This window comes from Coloeus monedula (genome assembly GCF_965178545.1).
Source record: "Coloeus monedula genome assembly, chromosome: 9".
NCBI lineage: Eukaryota > Metazoa > Chordata > Aves > Passeriformes > Corvidae > Coloeus > Coloeus monedula.
In genome coordinates, this window is record NC_138789.1 from 1,481,793 (window position 1) to 1,506,557 (window position 24,765).

At 54.3% G+C, this 24,765-nt stretch overlaps 1 protein-coding gene across 1 annotated transcript in view; it reads right to left on the bottom strand.

The window, feature by feature from the left end:
* The window catches only part of PAPPA2 (pappalysin 2), a gene marked incomplete at both ends in the record, with an annotated part of 87,306 nt that extends 63,625 nt beyond the window's left edge, over positions 1–23,681 (bottom strand). Inside the window, 2 exons of the mRNA XM_082287186.1 lie at positions 16,900–17,962; positions 23,210–23,681. Coding sequence (XP_082143312.1) covers positions 16,900–17,962; positions 23,210–23,681 — 1,535 coding nt within the window. The remainder of the gene's footprint in view (positions 1–16,899; positions 17,963–23,209) is intronic.
* Between the last annotated feature and the right edge of the window lie 1,084 nt (positions 23,682–24,765).

The following is a 24,765-nucleotide window of genomic DNA, read 5'->3' on the forward strand; positions in this document are numbered from 1 at the left end:
TCACATTCCCAGTTGTGTCCATGGCTTCCTGACAACTGCCTTCTTGGAGTCCTGCTCCATCCTCCCTGTGTCACCTCATCATATCAAAGGGGAAAGTATTGAATGGCTGTAGATCTGCATGGTAAGCTCTTACTGCACTAGACCTTACCTTATTAAAGACCCAAAGCTTCCTTTCTGAGCAGCAGAAAAATCACACTCCACCCATGATCCCTGGAGAGCTCACATTCCTTTCTCATGCTTTTCCTTGGAAAGTTTTGTCCTGACCACAGGGGAGGCAGCACCTTCCTAAACCATGGTTGTAAGTCAGCCTCTAGGCTGGCTTGGTCACAGCAGACAACTTGATGCACTCAGGAGAGACAGAGCTGTTGCAGCTTTTCCAGCACAAATTCCTGGGAGCAACAACAGGACCATGGCTGGCGGACAGGTGGGAGGGAGGAGAGGATCTGCTAATCCGTGGGGCAGCAGAAAGCACAGTGAAGCTGTAAAAAACAAGCCTGACGTGGGAGAAGGTGGGAGAAGAGGGGCAAGGGGGGCACATTTTACATCATAACAGGAAGCCTTGGAGCCACAAAGTGGCCCCGACCAGCAAGAGGCAAGAGATGGCATCTCCAAATGAAAAGCAAGGCCAGCACATACCCCCTGCAGTACCATAAATCAAACTGAGTTCTCTGGGTGCTGCAAAGGGTGCAGCGTGTAATGCCACAGGAATTCCACTGCAATTCAAAAATAGGAGTCTTTTCCCAGCAGAGCTTTCAGAGGGGATGTGGGAGTGGGGTTGGGTGGAAGCTGTCCAAGTGCCCTCCATGGACAACTGGAAAATACTTGAGACCCAGCCAGCTCCAGCTAACCATACAGCCTAAAGAAGTCACAGGGGATTCCTGGCTCTGCTTTCATGTCCTTCAACCACTGCAAGGAAATTCCTCTTCCTACTTCCTGCAAGCAGAGAGGCTCCCTTTTCCCCCAAACCTCTGCTTGACAAGTGAGGAAACCCTCAGACTTCCCAGAAACGAGCACCAGTCTGCCAATAACATTTTCAGTGTGTGGGTAACACATTTCTCCAAGGCTACAAAGGGTTAAGGACAAACACAGCCACCTTGTCTCTGAGTCACAGCTCAAGCCACGAAGACAGGTGCTGATCCAAGCAGCATGAACACTTTGGGAGAGAGGACTCTAAATTCTTCGTATTGTCCACGCAGGGAGATACTCACTTTGGCTCTCCATCTGGAGGACCATCTTCCATTCTGGCCCACCAAAGGACTCCTCTGCATGGTGACTCTTCAGCAGGGGGTCTAAATAGGCAAGCATCCAGAGCCGGGCTCTCTGCTTGCATAAATGAATGGTTCCTTGCTAGAATTTGGGAACCCTCATCCCTGTTCTCATCTCAGCCTTGCCTCCCTCCTTCCCTACCACAGGCAGAAAAGGCCACCTCCACAGCGTAAACACGGGGCCACAGATGGGCACTCAGGTGGGTTACTTGATCTGCTTCCAGACGAGGCTGATGATCATTCTTGTAACTGCAGCTGCATCACTCTGGGTTTACCTGCCCAAAAATTTCTGGCATAAATGCAGCTGGGGGGATGCTGTGTTTTTAAGTCCTTTTGTACTTACTAAGACTACTTGCATCCCCATGACCACGTCTGGGAGCTCTGACTCCAGTCCAGCACTCTGCTGGTATGCCACAAACATCTCTGCCAGCATCATGACAACTTGACAAGGCAGCAACATCCAAATGACTCTCATCTGGACAGGCTTTGGTAACACAGCCAGATACAAAACACATGCAAGATGGGAAGGGAAGGCTGCGAAAGAGCCAGACATTCCCCTGGGATCACGGGAAGCACAACACTGCTGGAATAATACCCTCTGTAGTGCTCAGGAGTCTTTCATCAACTTCACTGGGGGCTGGACTCCTGCCAAAGAGCATTTGAGTCCACAAGGGATGAGGACATCACACAGTTCTTGGACATGCCTGGAAAAATCCACCTCTGAGGCACTGACAGCACGAGTAGAAGAGCAGCCTAGGAAGCAGCCATCACTGGCAGCACAATTTAAGTCTTGCACGGGTAGCTGAGTATCAAGATGTCAAAGAGGGTGAGAGGGTAAAACAGGATCCTTCAGGATCAGGAGATTCCCTTAAGCGTGAGCAATTCCTGTTGGATTCAGAATTAACTCTCAACCTCCATGTGTGAGCATGGGACTGAAGCAGTAGCAGACGCTGAAGGGTCAGAGAGCGGCACTGGCAAAAGCTGCAGATGGGATCAGGAAGACACAGTGTAGTTCAAGGCTGTGACCCTTCCCTATAGATTTACAGGGGAAAGGGAGCTGGAAGGCTGCAGATCCCTAGCACGCAGCTCTGTTACGTCAGAGGGCAGTAGGCAGCTTCTTGAGGTCAGATTTGGGAAAGAAAGATAATAACATTAGTGTCAGACCAGAAAGCCTGCAGGGCATTTTGCCCTGAGGTAGGCTGAAGAGTAAGTGCTGCTAACAATGGCATGGCCCAGATATTCCTGGAAGTGTTGGCTAAAAAGTTGTTCACTAAATCATCACTGAATCAGCAAAAGGCAATGCTATTTTAGACCTGGTTTTGGTAAGCTGTGTAGAAATTATGAAAGAGCAGATGAGAGAAAGAAAACTTGGCCTGAACTTATGATGAGTTGATTCAGATCAACTTAAATGGAGGGACAAATACAAGTCTTGAATGAAGAAGTGAAAACCAGGACTGACCAGCAGACACCGCTCCACCAGAGCCATCAGGGAGAACAGGGTGAAGTGGAATTCTCTGAAATCAAAGTGACTCCAGCGAAAACAAAGAGTAAAAAGATCCTTTTAGAAATAAGGGCGAAAGAAGGAAGAAGCAGATCTGCTGAGAAGGGAAAGTGGAGCTGAAGCTCAGTGTAACTGAGATGCATCCCTGGACAAAATTACAGTGTGGTCCCCACCTTTATCCAAGTTTAAACATGTGGTAGTGGAGCAGAGCTCAAGGTAAAGACAAAAAAAAAAGGTGGCAGCAGTTGGATGGGGACTTAAGTCTCAGTTTGACTGCACGGAAGATGAACGACTGGGGAGGTGGCAAGTCCCAACTCTGGAAGTGTGGGATGTAGGAACACAGAGCGGGGGGAAAAACACAAAAGGAAGGAATGCAGAAATACAAACATTCATAGATAAACAAAACTCGGTGGATGTAACACATTTGCAGGGGAAATGCCACCCTGGATGCACAGGGCCCATGATTGGAGAACAGCTGACATTGTACATGTCTGAGAGGGCGAACAAGGATCACAACAGGCTGATCGGGTTGTCATCTCTCTAAAGACCTGTTCCCACCTGGTTCTCTTACCTTTAAAGGTGATGAACTGTTTTTGTGCCTCTAGGAGAGTGTTTTTGAAAACTCCCAGCACTCACTCCTTTAGCCTCCATGGAAGCGAATCCCTTCCAGCTGAGCCTTGAGCAAGACACAATTTACTCTTCAAAAATCTAAAACCTCTGTCTCAGCACTAACCACCAGCAGCACAGCAGGATCCAAAATCCACAATACTGTCATCACTGCAGGCAAGACTGCCACTAGCCGAGCTATTACAGGTACTATTGGTTTGTGAGCAGCAAGTCCAGCAGTGCCTCATTCCTGGCTGGCACATCCAACACTTGCATGAGGAGCAGTCCTCTACACATTCCAGGAACTTCACGCATGACCTGTGAGCTGCTGTATCATTCTTCAAACAAGCATCTGGGTAGCTGAAGTCACCCATAAGGATGAGGTTCTGATGACTCAGAGCTTAAATGTCTCAAACATTGCTTTGCTGGCCTTACCATCTTGGTTTGGAGGTCAGTAGCAGATCCCTACTGTAACATGCCCCTTTGATCTTGACTCAGAGGCATTTGACAGGACTTCCACAACCATCACAGCTGACTTCTACACATTCAAGGTTCTCCCTAACATAGAGCAAAGCCACAGCCAGGCACCAAGGACTTGTCTTTGCCTCTGCCATCACAACAGGACACCTGACTTTAGGAAAGCTACATTAATGCCTCCCTATCAGCCTGCCCAGAGACTGTTTGCTTTTCTGCCACATGCTGCTTTCCTCTCTGGATCTTGTTACAGCTCTGCTGACAGCTTACGTGAGGAGCAAGAGGGCAGCGACCAGTTTCAAGGCTGCTTGCATGTGGTACTCATGTTTCAGGGTTTGAACTAAGGATGGTCCCCCACTTGTGTTGAATACGTGAGAATAAGCCTCAGCAGAGGTTAACCCCCAGCTGTGCTCTCACAGCACAGTGGGCACCCTCAGGACACCAGTGCCAGCAGGGTGCACATGTGCATCAAATGCTTGGGTCACAGAAAAACACTGGGTTTGTGATGTTTGCACCCCGAGGGCAGGGCTGCTAGCTGCCATGCATGTGATGGGCACCACAGCCTGCCCAAGGTCCCTTGGGATGGCTGTGCTGGGAATCCCATGTGCCTGGGTAGGCTTCCTGGGTGTGACTGAAGTACTACCAGCCCTAGGATACCTTTGGAGGAAATAAGGTTTTTGAGAAATACTCGTCAGGACTCAGGTGCCAGCATTTTGTTCAAGTTGCTTTTCCAGTTCCCAAAAAAATGCAAGAAGGCTGATGGTTGTGGCTGTTTGATAGACCTGTAGTCATTCTCTCCTGAGCTCCCGGAGGAGCCAATACTGCACTGCAAACAGCATCAAGGCCAACCACCAATAATCCCAAGTGGTCAAGTGGTCCTGCTGCCTGACACAGAACCCATTACAAGACAAAGTCCCACAAGTTCTAGGGTTAGTTGTCCACGCTTCACCCAGGAACAGGAGCCCACATGCTCCTCGTCACCTGCCTCAAATTAGACTCTCTTAAGGAGGAAAGGACTAATTCACTGCCTTGTCTCCTCCACTCCCATCACAAACACCACCCAACATCACCGCACTGCTGGAGGGGAAGGGCTGTGTTCTCGCAGTGGCCTCATGGAAGCATCTAGACATGGCCCCATAGCACAGACATCATCGCCAGCAAGAGAGGTCTTGGGGAGACAACGGCAGCAGGAAGAGGGGTGCTGGATCAGGCACACACAGCAGAGAAATCCAGGGCTGTGGGAGGGAGAAGAGGGCTGCAGTGAAGCTGATTGAAGGAGGCATGAAGGGAGACAAACAAGGCAAGCATGGCCTCTGGCTCAGCAGGGACTACCTGACCTCTCCTGCAAGGGCCACGGCAGCTTTCAGCTGACGCCGGCGGCGAGCCTGCATCCTGAGAGCTGCTGCTGTCTGGCAGAGATGGTAAGCAGCAAAGCCCTAATCTGGAAGGACAGCTGGATCACAAAGCTCCCCATGCTCCTCTGCCAAGCCAAGATGTGGGAGCCAGGGCTGGGACACCTTTCTTCTGCACTTGCTGCATGTCCTGAAAACCACTGCCCTTTCTCATAGGGGGCAACAGGCACATCGATGGGTCCCAGGCCTTTGGGCCACCTCCCAGGATGGGCCTGCCAGAGCTGTAACTCTCCAGCCCCAGTGCTCAGCAGGGACACCTGGGCTTGCTCTGCTGTGCTTTTAAGATTGGCAAAGATCTTGCCTCCCATGCATGGAAAGAAGCATGTGGCCAGCAGGGCTAGGGAGGGGATTCTTCCCCTCTACTCTGCTCTTGTGAGATGCCACCTGCAGAGTCCCAGAGCTGCAGCGTTTGGGGCTGCCACCATAAGGAAAATGTGGACCTGTCAGAGAGAGCCCAGAGAGGCCACGGGGATGATCAGAGGGCTGGAGCACCTCTGCTGTGCAGACCTAGGCAACACAGGGAGCCCTGTGCCACCAAGAACTGATCCACATACTTAGCATTTCTTACAGCACTTCAGCCCTAAAGCGTCATTTGTTTCTGCCAACCAACCAAAGTCTACACACACTCGAAATTTAATACAAAATAAGGTGAATGTTCCTAAAAAGCTCCTGCAGGGCTCTAGCTTGGAGCTTGTGTTAGCACTAGCGATTCAACCCATGAACCTTCCTTTTCACCCCCTCAGGGAGGACAAATCCACGCAAGTCCCATAAACTTCCTGACTTATATGACAATTCTCATGTTGCTTAAGCATAATGGGCCATCAACTTTCCCCTGGGATAAATTTGTCCTGGCAAACTGTCTTTTAGTGCTCTACATCTTGGGGGAGTTGATAGCATTTAGGGTTTATTTTAATGGGAGTCGGTAGCCATGATCAATTGTAAAAGCTCTATTTCCACGGAAATGGGGATTTAATAGATTTTTGAAAATGCTGGTTATTGACCCAATGGGCCTTAATGGCTTAAAAACCATCTGATTGTAGCCTGTATGAGTAAATGCATATGATTTTCAAATGAATACTGGAATAGGTAGTAAACACCCATTTAAATGGCAGGAACCTGGTCAATAGGGAGTTTCCATTTGCTTGTTTGGGCTTTCTATTTCTATCTGAGTGAATCATGGCCGTCTCTTCCGCGGAGAGGCTCACCATTTCCTCACGGCTGAGATCATCCTAAAGCACACGGCCCATCTGAGCCCCACGAGGGGACAGGGATGTCTTTCATTAGACCAGGCAATGATGCAGAGCCGGTCTCTGTGCACAGCCGGGCTCCCAGATGCTCCCACGGTGGGAGCAGAGCACGCACGGACCATCGCTCACGGATGATGCGCCCATTGCTCACAGGAAAACTCCTTGGGAGATGAAGAGGGACGTGTGTGCCTCAGACTCTTGGGTCTAAACCCAACCCACAGGCTGACAATCCTTCAGGGAAATTCCCAGGCAGAAATCTTGGTTTGTCTGAGGTTAACACACATCGAAAATATCAACAGAAGTGAACTCCAAAGGAATGCACTAAGTGCTCAGATGTAATCTTGGAAGCAACAGACAGACTAAACTCTGATATTTATTCCACAGAGCACTGACTGAAGCCTCCCTGCCCCAACTAGGGCATGCATTTAGGGTTATCACCCCCAACAGCCCTCCAAGGACTACCAAGGCTGCAGTTATTCCCCATTTTTCCCATCACTGGAGCAGCTCCTTTCTGACTGCATTTGTTGTGAGCCTACAGGAGCACAGAGGCCCAAGATTTTTACCTGTTTGAAACAAAACTGTGGGTTCAGCCACTGCAAAGGGGAGATCCAAGGACATGTGTGCAGTACAGCAGGGCTGGGTGACCATCATGGCAAGATCCCTTAGAACAAAGCAGAAAAAAAATCCCAAGGACCTGAAAATCCCCAGATTTCAAAGGGATGTCTGTTCTCCTGATCCCTCTAACCTTCCCCTTCAAAATCCCAGTGAAGCAGCAATTAGAGAGTTCAGAGCCACAGACTGTTGCCTCTCCTCCTCATCAGTGGAATAAGCAAAGGAGACAAACGCTGCAGCTCCCCAGCTGCTTCCACCCCAGTAATGTGTCTCCCACTTCCATGCTCAAGTCTCATGGATTGGTTTAGGCTGGAAATGACCTGACAGACCATCTCATTCCATCCCTCTACCATTGGCAGGGATGCTTCCCATTAGACCAGGTTGCTCCAAGCCCTGAGTAATCAGGCCTTAAACACTTCCAGGGATGGGGCAGCCACAGCTGCTCCGACACGTCATCCTTGAATACGTGGAAAGAGCTGTAGTTGCACTTAGTTAGTCGAAAGAATTCAAAAAAAGGGTTAAAGATCCAGTTTGGAACCACTTAGGGGAAGGAAAAGAGCCCTGCCTGGGAGAAAGGCAGTGAAGCAGCAGCTCAGGGAAGGAGGGGAGTCCAGCCTTGCCCTCCAAAGCCCAGCACAGGCAGCATCCCAGCTCCAGCACCCACCAACAACCTGGGAGAGACTTGCTCTCCACGGCACAGGGTAAGCACTCACCTTCCTTTGGCAATGCCAGTGCTGGCTGGAGTTACACAGAGTGCCGGAGAGAGGGCAAGCAAGAAGCAGCAGGGGAAATGGAGAAATATGTTTGCAGCCCTGTGCGGTTTTGGGAGGCAGAACTCAACGGTGGCAAGTTATTCTAGAACCGGTTCCAAGCCAAACAAAGTCAGGGATGGTTCCCTTTCTGCCTGGATTGTTTGTTTCAAAGCAAAATCAAAAAAAAAACCATCCCAGGCCAGGACCAAGTTTTACAGGTCTTTTTTGCCTAAGGTTGCACAGATCAGCCCTGTCCCACCTAACCCACAAGAACAGACCTGTAAATTGGTTCTCTTCCTTTTTGCCTACAACAGAAAGATAAAGCAACATTCCAGGCTTAGGGGGGGACACCTTATGGTTTTGGAACACAGCCCAGGGTCGCCAGGAACCCAAATTTCACTATCAATTTTTATAGTGCAATTCACAATCTGCCGAGGTCAGGGAGAGGGGATAACACCAGCGGGTGCAGCTCCCCTGGGCTCCCCCAGCACGGCATGGGCTTCACATGGCCGAGCAGTGTCCCAGTGCCAGGAGGCTCCTTAAAGCCCTCCAGACAGAGGGGAACTGTGCAGCTTTGGTGCTTGCACTTAGGCAGGACAGAGCAGCTTCTTCTCCTTTCATTAAAGGCCTCTCTTCCCTGCCCAGGGACTAGGAGGCAGGAGGCCAGCATTAATGGCAGCACCTCATTACTGCACAAGTGGGGGGAAGATGTCCAAGACTTCTGTGCCTCAGTTTCCCTGGCTGATGATTACCTTTGCCCACAGCACAGGCAGGCGTTTGCAAACATCCTGAAAGATGCAATCTCTGCTGTGCAGGGTTTTCACAGGAGCTCAGAGGAGTTAGGCACCCACATCTCACTGCTGCTCAAGGGAAAGCAAGCGTTCCGCTCTTCCCAAGTGTCTCCTCCTCTCCCACAGCACCCTGCTTTTCACAGGGCAGATCTCAGCTACTGGGAAAGAGGGAGAGCTGTGGACTGGGTAAGATGGTGAAGGTGACCCTACAGCACATGTGGCAGTGAGGAGGTGCCTAAAACCCAAGAGCTGGGACTGGCGCACATCACCTTCAGCACCAGGCCTCAGAGAGGGAGGCCATGGAGATCTCTGCTAGAATCAGTCCAGGCTGGAGAGAAACACGGACTAATGTGTATCAGGAGGCAGCCTGGTCACCTCCTGACAGGAGGCATGGCTGGCAAACGGGGGCCAGACCACAAACTGGTTTCTGCACAGATGCAGAAGGCAGAACCCCGAGCTTGAGGCCATCTCCAAAAACAGCCGAGGTGACAAGAAAAAAAAAAAAATTAAAAAATCAGTCTCTCTCCTTCATCCAGCCTCCCTGACAAACAGGGCAGCAGAAAAGGCACCACAGACACTGTGAGGCTGGGGAAGACGAGCCTGCAGCCAGCTGCAATGAGTATCCCATCCCTCAGCAGGGCAGCACAGGCCAGCAGCAGAAGGCAACAAAAGGGTGGCAGAAGACCAGGGTGCCACCCTTCCAGTCCCTGGCCTGTCACTTCTGTTCCAATTCCTGGGCACTGGCAGGATAAGGATGCTTTAACAGGCCTGACAGCAGTGGATCAATGTGCTGAGCAAGGATGATGCTCCCAGGGCATTGAGCTAACTGCTCAAGAGGAACCACACAGCCCTGTGTCAATAAGCCCCTCCTCGTGCACTCTTCACCACAATGGCAATGCCTAGTCTTCCCAAAAGATCCAAAACTTTGCTACATTCACCCTAAACTCCTCACTAAAGGACAAAACCTTGCAAACACGATATTGGTCAGAAAGGGCATTGAGACAGAGGAAAAGAAGAGAAATCTATTCAAGCCAAATGTCTCCAAGTTGCTTTTTATGTGCATATATTTATTTTTTTTTTAGGGTAAAACCAAGTCCCAAGCCTCCAACTTATTTTTAGATCCAGGCAACTGGGTGTCCCAGCCAGAGCACAAAGTGCACAAGCCAGTATTCTAAAAATGCCTTCCTCACAGATATAAAAAGGACACAAGATAATTTAGTGGGGAAATTCTGTAGTGTAACAATCATACATTAACAGAAGAAAAATAAAAATCCAAGGCTGCCTCTCATCCCTGGCACAGCCCTTGGGAGGCAGCAGTCACAAACATTCAGCATCCTCATCCTTCTTAAAGCCTCCAAAGCGAGTCCTCTGCTTCACACCATCTCAGCGGGTTTGGGTGATGCTGGACTCCTTCCCTCTCACCCCACTGCCCTCTGGAAAGGGGCGAGTTGATTTCCTAAATAACAGTGGTGGCTGGGCCAAGGAAAACTAAGAGCAGTATGTTCACTTAAGGACTCCCGTGGCCATAGCTCAGGCTGCCAACCCAGGAAGATTAAATCATCCCAGAGGCAGCACCAGCGCCAGCCGCCGGGGTGTCCCCCCAGATGGCTGCCGAGCCCCTGCCACCTCGGCTCTTGGGGTCTCACGGGCCTGGCCAGCGCCTCAGCTGGTGTCCTCCACCCACAGGCGAGGGTACAGGAGGATGAGGAGGAGCCCTGGGGAGGCCTAACAAAGAGTGACCCCTCCCAGCCATCGGACACACGCTGTTCCTTCACAATTGCCATCCCAACACAATCGGCCCCCCTCAAGTGAGCCCCCCGAGTCGGTGGTGTTTGCTAGAACAATAGCTCACATCTGGGACAGCTGTTTTCCCCGAAAGCACCCGGGCTGCCTACAGCCACTGGGCAGGGGTCCTGTGCCCTCGCTCACACGCGGATCATGTTCTCCCTCTCCCACAGAGATGTGGTCACCCCCGGGGGGACCTAGCAGGTTCCTCCAGGAGCACACAGCCCGGCAGCTCCAGGCTCACTGGAAGGCTTACGGGGGCGAGGGAGACTCATCCTCCCACAGAGGCTTGCTGGAAATTAACCCCCGAGCCTTCGACCTCGGCAAGAAAAGGAGCGCATCGCCGTGATGTTATTCCCTAAGTTACCACCCAAAAAAAAGCAGGGAAGATTTGTGCACATCACCAAGATGGGAGTGGGAGCCACCCCTTGGAGCTGGATTCGGCTATGCTCCGGTGCTGCTCCTCCAGCCCTGTGGGGTAACACGACAGAGCTCTGGCCCCACCAGAAGTGGGTATCACATGGAGCCCTCTGTCTTTGGAAAGGGCTCCCGAGAACCTGCACGGGCCCTTGGCACCTTAGTGCTTGGTTATTTCCCTCTGGAAAGAGGTCACTCCCACAGTCCCACTGCCCTCCAGCTGCTGGATGGGCTGAGTCAGACCCTGCTCTGCCACATGTGCCTCGGAGGGAGTGTCCATGCTGGAGCTGGCACCACCACCTCCTCTGCCACAGCAGTGCAGCCTCCCACCATCCCAAGTCTTCCCTCTCGGGAGCAAAATCCCACTGCTGGGCTCCTGGAACTAAGGGTGGTAACATGCCAAACACCCCCCAGTGAGAGAATATCCATCTCCAGACTGTCCAACACTTTGAGAAGGCCAAAAGCAAATCTGGGGTCTTCACCCCCAAGCTAGGGCTCTGGGTGGGCTGAGGCACAGTCACATGGATGCAGCCTCCAAATCCCACCACAGGCAGGTGACTTGGGAGACATCCTGCCCACTTGATAACGTGGGCTCTACCAAAGACATCCCCTCCTATTTTTGCTAAGTTTAAAAACTGTTAATCCACAGGAAAGCTCAGAGAGAAGGGACTTTCCTAGAAGGAAAGGAAAAGTTTTCCAATGAGCTCAAATCCAAGCACTCAGGAAACTTTAAAGCAGCCACCAACAAACCATCAGGCTCCAGCAAAAAGTCCTGTTTACTCCTGCACCCCCACAGTCCCAGCAGGTATCCTAGAGAGGAGAAGCAGCAAGCTCAGAAGCCAGTGAACCCATCACTGCCACTTTTGGGGTCTCCAAAGCACTCCCCTCCTCACCCCTTAAAAGCCCCAAGCCCAGCACTTGAGGCTTGGCTCTTTGGATACACCAGGACAATATTTGGCCATACATGCCACTAGGACTCCAAGAGGTGCCAGCGGGAGCTCAAAAGCAGCCAGAGCTCAGGTCCTGAGTAGAGAACCTCCTAACCATGCTTTCTTCATGGGACCAACGTAGTCTCTGCCACTCCACAGGCAGTGAGAATCACTGAAAACACCCTCTCCCATGCACCCTTCCAGTATCCAACCACCACAAGCAGCAGACACCTACCACCTCCAGTTGAGTCTGTTCTCTGCAACATCGCCAGTGGCCTGAGGTCGTACCCAACGCTTTTACTTTTGCAATAACTCTGCACATACCTGCCCTCTTTTGCACTACGAAAGACCTGCTAAGGTTTCCTGTAGCAAGGGAAGAAGAAGGGCAAGGCGGTAGCTAATTTGAATGCTGTTTTTGCTGGTTTACCATCTGGTTGGGATTAAGGTCTGCGCAGGTCAGCTCTGGCCCCTCATTGCCTCACCTGCTCTCAATTGGACACCCTCTAAGCCCTCAGGTCCAACCTCATTCAGCTGAACATCTCCTGACGAGGGGCTGCTCAGGTGCCATGGGATGGCTCAGAGCAATTCCTTCTTCCTCAGGGGCTGTCCACCAGAGACTTTTAGTGAGGTTAATCTGGATCAGCTTTTGAAGACAAGGATTAAACTGCAGGAGGTTCCCAAGCAGCCTTAACCCAATTAAGCACCAGTCCCTTAGGAGGGAGGCCAGCTAAGCTTGCGTTAAAGCCCATCAAGTGTCCAGTTAATCAGGTACATTTTAACATCACAGCCTTGGTCATGCCAGCGGAGGCCACCAAGCCTGGAGACACCTCGTCCTTTTTCACCTCCTTTTGTCACTTTGGTTATTTCTGCCATTACTTTGGGCAACAGGATGAAAGGCCCAGCAGCTCTGCCCTTACCCACTTTGCTCTCCAGACTCCCCTCCGGTTTTTCTTTCACATTAACTGTGTCACACACCAGCTTCTCATTGACTAAGTGCCCGAGGGGGAACCCTTGCTGAGTGTTAATTGCTGCTAATGAGCTGTCGCTGCTTTCCTTCCAAGAGCACCAATTACAGCAGCACTCAGGCTCTGTGAGAAGATGGGAGCCTGCAGAAAATCAAGGCAAATTTTACTCCAGACCCTGACATTGGACTGCCAGCAACTCCTGGAAAACACTTGAAGTCAGGATAAAACTGGGTAAAGGATGATAGTCAGTAGCTCTCCTGATGTTGCCTGTCCCCTTGTTCCTCATAAGGTGGCTAAGAGGTGAGTGGGAAGTCTGTGAGTTGCTTCCCATGGGCCCTGCTTGGGAAGCAAGGGTGCCTTGCAGGGATGTCTACGCACAGCTCTTCACCCGAGGTCTTGCTCAAGTCTCCCTCCAGCCACAAACGCACAGTCCTGCTGGTGGGTGTCACCCGTGGGTGGTGGCCCAGCTGGCTCCCAGCTCAGCAGGGCTTGTCTTGTTCCATGTACTACCAGAGGAGGTGCAGGAGAGACTCAGCAATGTGATTCAGTGGCTGCTGACACCATTTCAGCATCAACCCTTATCCCAGCTCCTGCCTTGGCCACAGCTGGCTCCCTTCCCACCACAGTTTTCACAGAACCCTGGCATGGTTCGGTTTGGAAAGGACCTTAAAGATCAATTCCTTCCAACCCCCTGCCATGGGCAGGGACACTTTCCACTACGCCAGGTTGCTCCCAGCCCCATCCAGACCTGCCTTGGACACTTCCAGGGACCCAGGGACAGCTACAGCTTCTCTGGGCACCCTGTGCCAGGGCCTCCCCACCCTCACAAGGAACAATTTCCCTCTAATATCTAATCTAAACCTGACCTCCTTCAGCTTAAACCCATCCCTCCTTGTCTGTCACTACACACCCTTGTAATGAAAATAGTAATAATCCATCTTCCCAAACCTCGTTTCCCTCCCCTGGGTGAGGGTATAAGCTGGCACCAGCTGTAGCCCTGGAATAACGAGATATTCACCAGCTAAGAAGCACTGAAGCCATCACTGTTCCTCAGCCCTTCCCTCTAATTTACCTCTCTCTAAGCTGCAGCCCAAGAGGGAATTTTAAATCAGGGATATGTTAAGATGGAAAAAGCTTTGCTTGAGTGCTCACAATTGTGACGGACAAGACACAGTATTGAGACCCTTCATATTGAATCTCTCTACAGTGCTGGTAAAAAGCTGCCCAGTGTCTCACTCTGACTTTCTCAATTCAATTATTTTTGGCTGTGCTAAGAAACGTTCACACCCAAACCACTCTTTGTGAAAGCCTTGAAATGAAATGGAGATTATTTAATCCATGAAAAAAAACCCCAAGATTTTTGGTCTTGCCATCTTGATCTGAAAGGAGATGCAGAGATCACCTGCAGTGGGGAGGCTTCCCTCTCCCCTGATTCTCCCAAAGCCACAGCTCCCTCCTGGGCTCTGGCACAGGTGTGGGAAAGCAGAGATTTCTGGGTGAGCAGCAGCCAGCTTGCTCTCCTTCAGCTACAGCCCCAGAGCTGTTGTTCGCATCAAAGCACCTGGCTCCCATTGTGCCGCCTTTCCGCAGTTTGTTAAATTTTATTTCACATTATTTCTCCCGTTCTGGCTTCCACCCTAAAAATCCTTCTGTAAGTTTGCCAGCTGCCCTGCTCATTTAAGTATAATACCTTACAGCAAACAGAGCAGCACTCAATCAGCGGGAGCTCTGCCTGAATAAACCCCTCGGGCTGAGGTCCCCTGCCTCTGTGTCTTGGGGTTCACCCACCAATTTTGGGGGACCAAACCTGACACCGACCTGGCCACGCTCTTCGGCAAGCACAAGTTCACCTCGGTTTTTCCCAAACACACACCCCCTAGTTTCCCAGTGGCTTCCCCACAAACATTCTTCCCCAGAAACCATCCTCAGCAGGGATGAGCACAGCGAGGGTGGATGTCCACCAGCATCGCCAGATTGCATGGGGCTTTGAGCAATGTGGTCTAGTGGAAGGTGTCCCTGCCCATGGAACTGGATGCACTTAAAGGTCCTTCCCACCCAAACCATTCAGAGACTCCTTTTTTCTGTGCTCTCTGAAGAAGCCGGCCAAAAGCAGCTCAGAAGACCTCAGTGGCAGCAGGATTCAACTCATGCCCCCTCATTTCCCAAATGCCAGGCGCACTGGATTTCATGTTTCTGAGTTTGGTCTACAAACAATCATTCTTGTCCTCTGTGCAGACCAATGAGGTCTGCAGAAAGAAAATTGCAAAAGATTTATTCCCCTAGTGATCCCATTTTCCCATTCCTTTCCCACAGAAGCTAGGGTTTTTTTTGTTTTGTTTTGTTTTGGTTTGTTTTGTTTCCCAACTTTCAGGGGAAAATCCTGACAAATGGAAGCCCTGATTCATACCAGCAAAAATTTGGCCAATTTCAATTTAAGGTGGAGCCCTTCTTGCCTGAGGATGAAAACATTTCTCTAACCGCACACAGAGGCAAGGACAGAGCCTCTGCCCTGCCAAAGCCAAGGCCAAGTGGTGTTGGGTGCTGATGGCCACCACAAGTGGAGAGCTGTTGTGCAGCAGGCTTTTCATCTGCTCAAGTCTCCCTCATCAGGGAGGACCTCCCCGTGGTCAGGAAAGCACTGCCACGCTGGCTCACAGCATGGGAAACAAGGGGACAGGTGAGCACAGGGTGGCCACGGTAGCTGTCACCAAAGAGACTTCCAGAGGTGGGAGAACATCTGGGCAGGGTTGCTTGGGCAGGGACACGGTGTGATGGCTCTCTGTGTGGCTGGGAAAGGTTCCCCATCTCTCTCCTACGTTTTCTCAGGCAACTGAAGGATGGGCGAGAAAGGCTCGGGAAGGGAGGAGGGAAAGCATTGCTCCTCTCCCTCACCGCTGACAGAGACACCTGCTTCCCTCCTCCCTCCGTGTCCTGCCTGGGAAGAAGCTGAGAGAAGAAGCAGGCTTGGGAAGAAGGGATTTATGGCTACAGCCTCTCTGCTCCCACAGCCCAGGGAAAGAAAAGCGAAGGAGGAAGAAGATCAAAGGACAGATGTGTCCCTAAAATGCTCCCGTGCAGCTTTTCTCCACAGATGCTGCCACGTGTGCTGCACCACTCCCGCTCCAGCAGGCACCTCTGCCTGTCACAGCACGGAATGAGTTTTCTCTGAGACAGAAATGGCTTTAAACGAAACATTAAAAAAAAAGGAAAAGCCACGGCTTTTTTTCCCCCTTCCCTATCTCCATCCAGAAAGTACAGTTGGCAGAGCCCCGAGTGCTGGAAGCCATCAGCAGGGCTGTCGGCACTCCAGAGGCTCCAGCAAGGAGGGCAGGTGGGTACAAAGCCACCGACTGCACCAAGGACGCTGCTCCCAACAGCCCAGGGTCCCCCATCATGTGAGTGGCTCTTCCTCTCCATCCCACCCCCTGCTCTGACTCCAAAGACCCCTGGGGAGAGCAAGAGTCCCCTAATGCATCATGTTGATGCTCCGTGGGTTTTAGTCCATGTGTGTTTTAAAGTTGTTTTGCACCTGCAGCACATGGTGAAGGCACACGGCCTTCTCCAACCAAGGGAATCTCCTTGCAGACATCACTCCCCCAGGGCAAGGTTCAGGAAGGCTTAGGCACACCCACCCACACCTTTCCAAATCCTGTGCCTCACATCTTGCACTGCTGGGTTGCCTCCTTCTCCCCACCCCAGCACTCAAAGAAGGCATTTTGAACACAAATGAAGAAATCAGACTTTAGACACATCCAGGGAAGGTGGGGAAGGGCAGCAATTCCCCAGCTACATGCCTTGCAGGGGATCAGGGTAAGCAATATCCTTTGCACGGGCTGTTCTGCCCACCCCAGGGATGCCCACAGTCCCACTGGCATGTAACCAGAGGCTGGCAGCTCTGCACTGGGAATCCCCCTGCGGGGAAAAAACACTTACTGGCAGGGCTTCACAGAGGGTGCCATGTCACACCATAGGATTTACTTCTTTGGATGGCAAACACACCCACCCATCCATGGGAAAACACCCCTCTGCCTTCCCACGCCGGAAAGCCACTGGTCAGAAGCAACACCCAGATGCAGAGCAGAGGGTGGGGAGAGGGCGCATCCCATCCCTTGACACACCACCCCCCACAAGCCCCACGCCTACCGCTGGGGCGAGTCGGGGTCGAAGCAGGTCCTGGTCACGTCGGTGGCCCGCGGGTCACAGCAGTCGCCGTCGTCGAAGTCGTCCAGCATGTTGTTGCACTCCACGTGGCAGACGCCGTCGCGGCGCTTCCAGGAGAAGCAGCGGCCGGGCCTTCGGCAGTCGCCGCCGTCGTAGCCCGTGAGGGGATGCTCGCACTCGGGGTCACAGCGCTCGTTGCCCACCTTGCTGGGCTCGCAGCCCAGGAGGACGGCACGGCGGCGCAGAGAGGAGTTGTGTACGTCCAGCAGGCTGAGCTGCCAGGAGATGTTGTAGGGCCGGAAAGCTTCGCTCAGAGCCCGGTGTTGCCGCCAGATCTGCTCCCAGCTGACCGTGGGCCGCCCGCCGTCATCCTCCGCCAGGTTCACCACGCGGTACCGCACCACCTTCCAGCTGCGCAGCGGCCAGTGCTGGTTGTAGTGGGACACCAGCTCCACGTTATCGCAGGCGGTCTGCCCACAGGCAGGGGGGCCCAGCGGCCGCAGGATGGGGGATGGCGGGGACAGCAGCACCCACTGCTGCGGGAAGGCACCCTCCCGAAAAGGCACCCAGCATTCCTCCGGGGTGGCAAAGCCAGCGGCCAGAGCCAGCCCTGCCGTCTCCTCTGCCACCTCCTCTAGAAAGGAACGCTGGAGGCGGGACTGGGACAAGGCACCACGCCACAGGGCCAGCCCAGCCAGGTGTCCCCGGAAAGTGTGGGTGGTGCCCCAGGCGTCCCCCCCCAGCAGCAGCGTGCGGCAGGAGGACATGAAGGCACTGTGCAGGGGTCCCTCCTGCCCGCCGGCACGGCCGACCCGCACCCCATCCACGTAGAGGGCCATCCACCGCCCGTCATAGCTGGCGGCCAGGTGTGTCCATGCCTCAGGGCGGTAGCGGTGGTGGGAGGTCACCTCAGTGGCGGTGGCTGCCCGGTCCGTGCGCAGGGAGAAGAAGAAGCGGGCGTCCTTCTTGCCGCTGAGCTGCAGGGCGCGAATGCCCAGCGCCCAGCCCTTGTCGCTGGCTGAGTGCGAGCAGTTGTCGAAGACACCTGCGGCAGGTCAGGGACAGGGATGGAGAGAGAGAGGAGAGCTGGTAAGGACCAGAGAGCACCACCACTCCTCCCTGGAGCACCAGCCGGGTCCTCCGCGGCAGGGAAATGAAGGTGGTCAGAGGCTGGGCAGTGGGTGCTCCACCAGGGGTGACACCCCAGCCCCCACTCAGAATCATTTGGATGAGTAGGTGGAGCAGCCAGGAAGAATGGCAGAGCCAGAGAGACAGGATGGAGAGGGGAGGAAGAGCGTGGATGGGAGGAGAGGCTGAAGAGCGAGGTGTTTCTGAGTCGCTCTCCGTAGGAGTGCTCTGGCGGGATGGGATTAGAGGCTAAGCTTTTTATCTGCAAGCCAAAGCTTTTAAGAATTAGAGCACAGCAACCCAAGGCAACACAGGCTCCCCCAGGGATTGCTTCCCCAACAGCTTCCAGGCAGATTTACAGCTCTCATTTATGCTCCAGTTTCCCTCCCAGTCATGCATCCAGTGCTGGCGGGAGAGGGCTGGAGAGGGATGTGCTGCCTCCAGCCTGGCGAGTGCAGTCCTCAGCCCCTAAGGTCACCTGCACATAAACCCACTCCCAGGAACAGCCTCTCCCTCTGCTCCCAAGCATGTTGCAAACCTATTTTAGGCTGGGCAAGACCTGGAGCTGTGCTGACTTTCCCCCAGACTGCTGAGTGCCCACAGCGAAGAACCAAATGCCCTTGGGAATCGGTGCCTGTAAGGCATTTAAACACTGGCAAGGGTAAAGGGACCTGCTGCTTGAAATAAATGCCTCTGGGCTCCTGAACCACCACAGCCAGGACGTTCATGCAGGTCATTGGCTGAGGTGAACGAGCCTGAAGTCACTCTTTGAGCCCCACCAGTGGTGTCTTCTAAGGGCCCCCTGCTCTCCCATTCATCACCCCTACAAACTGTCCCAATGCTGACAAAACCTGCTGCCACGCCCAGAGACTCTTTTCATGTTCCTTCTGGGGTATTTCCTATTCTCTGTCCTGTTTTTCCTGCTGCATGGATTCTCCTGCCCCTTGCTGTGCCATTCCCACTGCATATACTGCCTGCCCATCTTCACGGCATCAGGACCCCGTGGTCCAAAACAAAGCACTCCTGCCTGTGCCACTGTCTTGCCTGTCCCTGGGGATGGCCCACCTGCTGCTGGAATTCCGAAGAGGCCAGCAGAGAGAAGCAGAGGTGTAGAAGAGAACAGGAGAAGCAGGATCTCCTGGCTCTCATCCAGGGGATGTGTCTGAAGCCAGGTTACCATGACCCCACGTTTCCCCCTCATAAACACGGCTGGCAAAGGTCACGTCAAGCCCTGCTGCACCCCAGGAAGCAGCACCCCTCCCTCCATCCATCACTTTCATTGAGGGCGAGATGGGTGGTGGCCCCAAAACCATCCCACGGCCGTAACCACCCTGGGCATGGATCCCTGTCACTGCTCACTACAAAGGCAGCCACGCACAAAGCCTCCGTGGGCGGATGGGCTTTGGCCAGCTCTTGTTTTCTGGTGGATTGTGAAAGGGAAGCAGAAAGACCAGGAGAAGCTGAGACAGGGAGAAGCCAAAAAGCAGGAGGCGAGCAAAGGAGCCTTGCAGAAGTGAGGAGGCAAAGCTGGGGAGTACTTTTGGGCTGGGTGCTGGCTGAAAGGTGCTGAGACCTGCACGCTCGAGAGCCGTCTTTTGGTTCTCACTGGGGTTGAGGAAACAGGGGTTGGTACCTTCTCCCTTGGGAAAACTCATGCAGTTCACCTGGAAATGATTCAGAGTGCCCCAAATTTGATTAAACCCTAAGACAAAAATGGGAAAAACAGCATCAGGGGTGGAACAGCCCCTGGGGTGGGTGTAAGCTATCAGCCTCACAAACCCATGCTGGAGCCAAGCCAAGACTGATGGGTTCAACATTGGCCAAAAGAAATTTAAGTGAGTCCAGAACCAGGTATAAGGACTTCATCAAAGTCCTCAAAAGGACTTCATCAAAGGGATGTAAGTAAGGCCAAGGCCAGCTCTACAACGGGGAGGAAACTCAGTAAAGCAGCAGCTGGTGCTTCCTAGACATGGCCAGGGATGACACCTCCACATCAGCAGCGGCTGCAGAATAGTGTAACAAAAAAGGTCAAGCACCAGGTCCTGACATCTCTCAAGGGCCTTCATGACAAATCATCAGAGGAGCAGTTTCAAGACCCCAGAGTTTGCCAAGGAGCTCAGTATTTTGTCCTGAGGCAACCCACCAGAAGGGAAAGAGCTGTTTGTAGAAGAAGTACGAGGTATCTCCTCAGCAGCTCTAAGTACAGTGCTGCCTCAGGTCCCTCAGGTGGGAAAGGGGAGCTCTAGCCTGGTTTATGCTGTTCACCTGTGCCTTAGGTAACACCTTTGGGGGTTGAAACAAGAGCTGTTGGTAACAGCACAAAGATTTTGAAGAGGAAGGTACCTGCCAGGGAAGGTCATGGAGCAAAAGCCCACGAGATCAAGTGTGCCACTTCGTAAGAACCACAGTGCAGGCAGCCTCTCCCACTGGGGCCAGGAGTTCTGCAGCACAAGGGATAGCTTTCAGTTGTGCTTTGAGACCCAGATACTGGGGGAAATTGGCTGCCAAAGCTCCAGAGCATCTGACAAAGGCCAGGAGCCTCTAGCCATGGTCATCCCTCAGGCTCTGCAGTGGGAACTGCAGGGTCCCTCATGCATGGTCATCCCTCAGGGTCTGCAGCTCAGGGACCCAAGGAGGACATCTGGATTTAGCAGATGTTTGGGACGGCCTCCGGTGAAGGATCTGACCCAACAAAATCACCTACAATCTGAGTAAAAACAAACCTCAGCCTGGCACAAAGGGGCATCCCTTCGGGTTCCCCAGAAGCAGAGCAGGCATAGATGGAGGGGAGACAAAAAAGGTAGGAAAGGTAACAGCATCACGTGAAAGGACTCTCATCTGCTGCCCAAAATGAGTAGGACAAGGAAGAAGGACAAGTTTCCTTCCCTAACAGTGGCTGTGCCAGGGTACTGGGGTTATACCCCAGCAGGAATCCCCCCATGAAAGTGTGGCTAAGAAGGATGAGCAACCCCATCCAGGGTGGCCCTGAGGCAAAATGTGGCATCTAGGGGAAAAAAAAGCGCCAACTCCTGAGCCTTCAATCCAAGCAGCCACAGCAGCTTGCTTTCCATGATCAGAGCTGCTCAGCCTGGCCTTACTTCCCAGGCACTGATGCTGGGAGAGCTCAGCTCTGCCCTGCTTTGCCCCTGCCTTCCCTCACACATGGACACTTGGAGCATCTCCAGCTCCTCTGCACCTTTGGATGACCTCATGCTCAGCTGCGTCTCTTTCGACAGAGCAGGAGCAGCAGATCAGAAGGAAACTCAGCACCTGCCGAGGGCTGGCAGCTGCTTCTGTCACCTGCTCACACAAAATGCCAGCAGCACGGGGCTGTCCCCCTTTGGCCACCCACACCCGGGCCCCTTGGTCCCGACTGCAGGGAGACAGTGGGAAGTGAACAGTGACTCAGGCAGCCGGAGGTTCCTGGGGCTGACTCAAACCCCGGAGCAGGGAAGCTGGGGGATGTTACCCGAGTGAATGCCAGCGCTCACGGGTGGTGCTTTCAGCACTAACAACTGTCCCGCCCTCCAGACGAAAATTAAAAAATGTAGAATAAAAAAAAATAATAAAAAAACTCTGCTGGCTAGCTGGGAAACTCAAAACCCAGCACCTGCAGGCCAGACCTCCAGATGCAAACAGCTGTGCTGCTGATAAGATGACTAGGAATTGTGCTCCACGCATCCCAAGGTGCTGCCTGCCAGCAGGGAGGCATCAAGGATGCCGACAGGAAGGCGGGCAGCGAGGTGGATGCCAGGGAGTTTGGTAGTTTGCTTGAACACGGCTGTTTCTCCCCTCTGCCACAGACTCCAGCCCGTGCCTCCTGCTCTTCCACAGCACAGGTGGGGTTCTTGCCCTACAACCGAGGAGGTAAATCAATGAAAGGGGCCAGGCAAAGCAGAGGGAGGTTCAGCTGAATGATCACAAGCCAAGGGAGAGTTAGGATAGAGAGAGGGATTCCCCAACCAGCTTGGCTGGGGCAGCACAGAAACACGGGGGCCTGCACTGTGGGGACCCCAGACATCCTGGCACTGCCATCTGTTCCCAGCCCTTCCTAGCATCCCTGCACTGCCCTGCCCAGCTTGTACCCAGACACACATGCCGGCACAGCTGAATGAAGCACCGCTGCAGGAGGTGACATCTGCCCCACTCTGTGCCTGTGTGCCTGTCTTCTCTGTCTCCTCAGCTTCTCCACCACAGGATCGTTAAGGTTGGAAAAACCCTTTAAGGTCAAGTCCAGCAGTTAACGCAGCACTGCCAAGCCCACAAATAAACCACGTCCCTAAGCACCACATCTATACATTTTTTTAACACTTCCAGGGATGGTGATTCCATCAGCCCGTTCCAGTGCATGACAACTCTTTCAGAGAAGAAATTTTACTTAATATCCAATATAAACGTCTCCTGGCACAATTTGAGGTAATTTCCTCTTGTCCCATCACTTGTTACTCAGGAGAAGAGGCAGACAACTGCTACACCCTCCTTCCAGGTAGTTGTGGAGAGCAATAAGGTTCCCCCCGAGCCTCCTTTTCTCCAGGCTGAGCTCCCCCAGCTCCCTCAGCTGCTCCTCATGGGACTCGCTCACCCCTTGCCTGTTCCTTAGCGCCTGAGGAGGCACTTCTCGGTGGAACAAACCCCTGGGTCCCCCCCTGCCCCGCAGCCGTCCCGCAGAGCCCTCGGGGCCGCAGCCCGGGGGATCGCACCGGGGCCGGGCCGTGAGTGCGGCGCGGCTGCCACCGTGCGGCCACCGCCCCGGGGACCCGCCGGGAGCCCCGGAAAGCCTCGGCGTGCCCCGAGCAGGACAGACTGGTGGGCTGGGGCGGAGGGGACGAGGATCAGGGGGAGCGGATCACCCAGAGGGACCTTCCAGCTCCCGGCGAGGGAAGAGGGAAAAACGAGATGGAGCCGGGGCGGGATGGGGGGGCGGGGGGGCGGTTGGGGTGGGGAGGCGGGCTGGGAGGACGGGGCGGGTGGGAACAGAGGGGAGGGGATGGTTTAGGGTTTGGTCTCAAGGGAAGGAGGCATATTCCACGCCTGCGGTGCTGAGAACACGGGTGTGGGCGCGGGGTGTCACCTGCCAGAGCGGGGAAGTCAGGGAGTGCCCCGTGCGGATGTTCGAGGCGGGTCGGGGGGTGTCGGGTCCCCATCCCTCCCTGCCGGGGTTTACCTGCGATGATGGCCGGGTTGTTCTGTCCGCCCTCCGCCTTCACCCACAGCTCCAGGGTGAACTCCTCCCGCGGGACTGCGGGCAGCGCCTCCGCCCGCGCCGCCAGCTGCTCCCGGCCGCCCGAGAAGTACAGGGCGGGCAGCGGCCGCTCCCGGGGAGGGTCCGGCACCTGCGGCTCCCGGCCCCGCCGCCTCTCCCCCCGGCTGCGGCCCCGGCCCCGGCCGTCCGCCTCGCCCCCCGGCTCTTCTCCTCCTCCCCTGGCTCCCCGCGGTCTCCGGCCCCGCGGGGATGCAGCTGCGAGCGCCCCGTGCGCGGCGGGACCCTGCGGGTACAGCCCGTAGGGGTGGTGCGGGGGGGCGGCGCGGCGGCTCGGAGCCTCCATCCCGCACCCCGAGACCGGCGGGGGCTCCCCGCGGGCCAGGCTGAGCGCCGCCAGCAGCAGCGCGGCCAGGGGGGCCCCGCCGCGCAGCATCCTCCTTGGGAACGAAGTTTGGGGCGTGGGAGGTGGGGGCCGAGTGGCCCCGGGGGAAATGGGGTGTTCAGGGGGGCGGCGGGCGGCAGCGCCGGGGCACAGTCCCCCGCCCCCCGCCGCAACTTTTCCCCGGCACCGCTCTCCTCCCTTCTGCTCCTGCGGGAGGAGGAGGAGGAGGAGGAAGAGGAGGAGGAGAAGGAAGGCGAGAACACCGCGGCGGGGACCCCCCTTCTGCCTGCAGCCGGGGTTCCCGGGGCACGGCGGACCCTGCGCGGCTCTCGGCGCTGCCCGGCTCTGCCTGCGGGAGCGGGGGATGCGTTAGTCGCCCTTATCTAGAAAGCCCCGAGGCGCTCCGCTCCCCCCCCCACCTCAAGGAGGGGTGTGGAGGGGGGGCTGCCCTTATTTAAAGATGATTATGTCCAATCTAATAAACCCCGAGCGGAGCATCGCCCTCCCTTCCCTCCGCCCTCCCGGGCGCTGCCCAGGATGCTGGCGGGGAGGGGATGCGGAGGGGACACAACCCTCCGGCCGCCGGGTCCCCTCCGCACCCCCTTCCCGCCCTCGGGTTTTGGGACAGCACCTGCCCTGCCCCTGCCCGTGTTTTCTTCTGTTGTAGCTCCCGCCTCGCTTCCATCCTCCATCTCCATCACCTAGAGGGGAGGAAAAGAAGCTGGAAGGAGGGGAAACCCTCCCTCAGCCCTCCCCCGGGCGAGGGGAGAGGTTGTCTTGGACTCAGGGTCCCTCCTCGGCAAGAGATTTTTCTGCTTTTTCTCTCTTTTATTATTTTTTTCCTTTCCCAAACAATGACACATGCAGAAAGGTGGGCTGGAGGTGCCTCACCTGAGCAAACCACATCCAAAAGCCAAAAAAAACCCCTACGAGTGCACCGAGGGAGTGGGCAGCAGTGTGAGAAGCATCCCATCCACCCTCTGCCAGAGGGTACAGCACCAGCGCTGCTGGGGAGAGTTTCTCAAAGCATACAGGTGAGAAAACAAACCCCCAAAGTTTCCTTTTTGTTCCCAAGACTCCCTCACACCAGCACATGGCATGGGAGACTGGGAAAACTTCAGCACGGAGATACAGC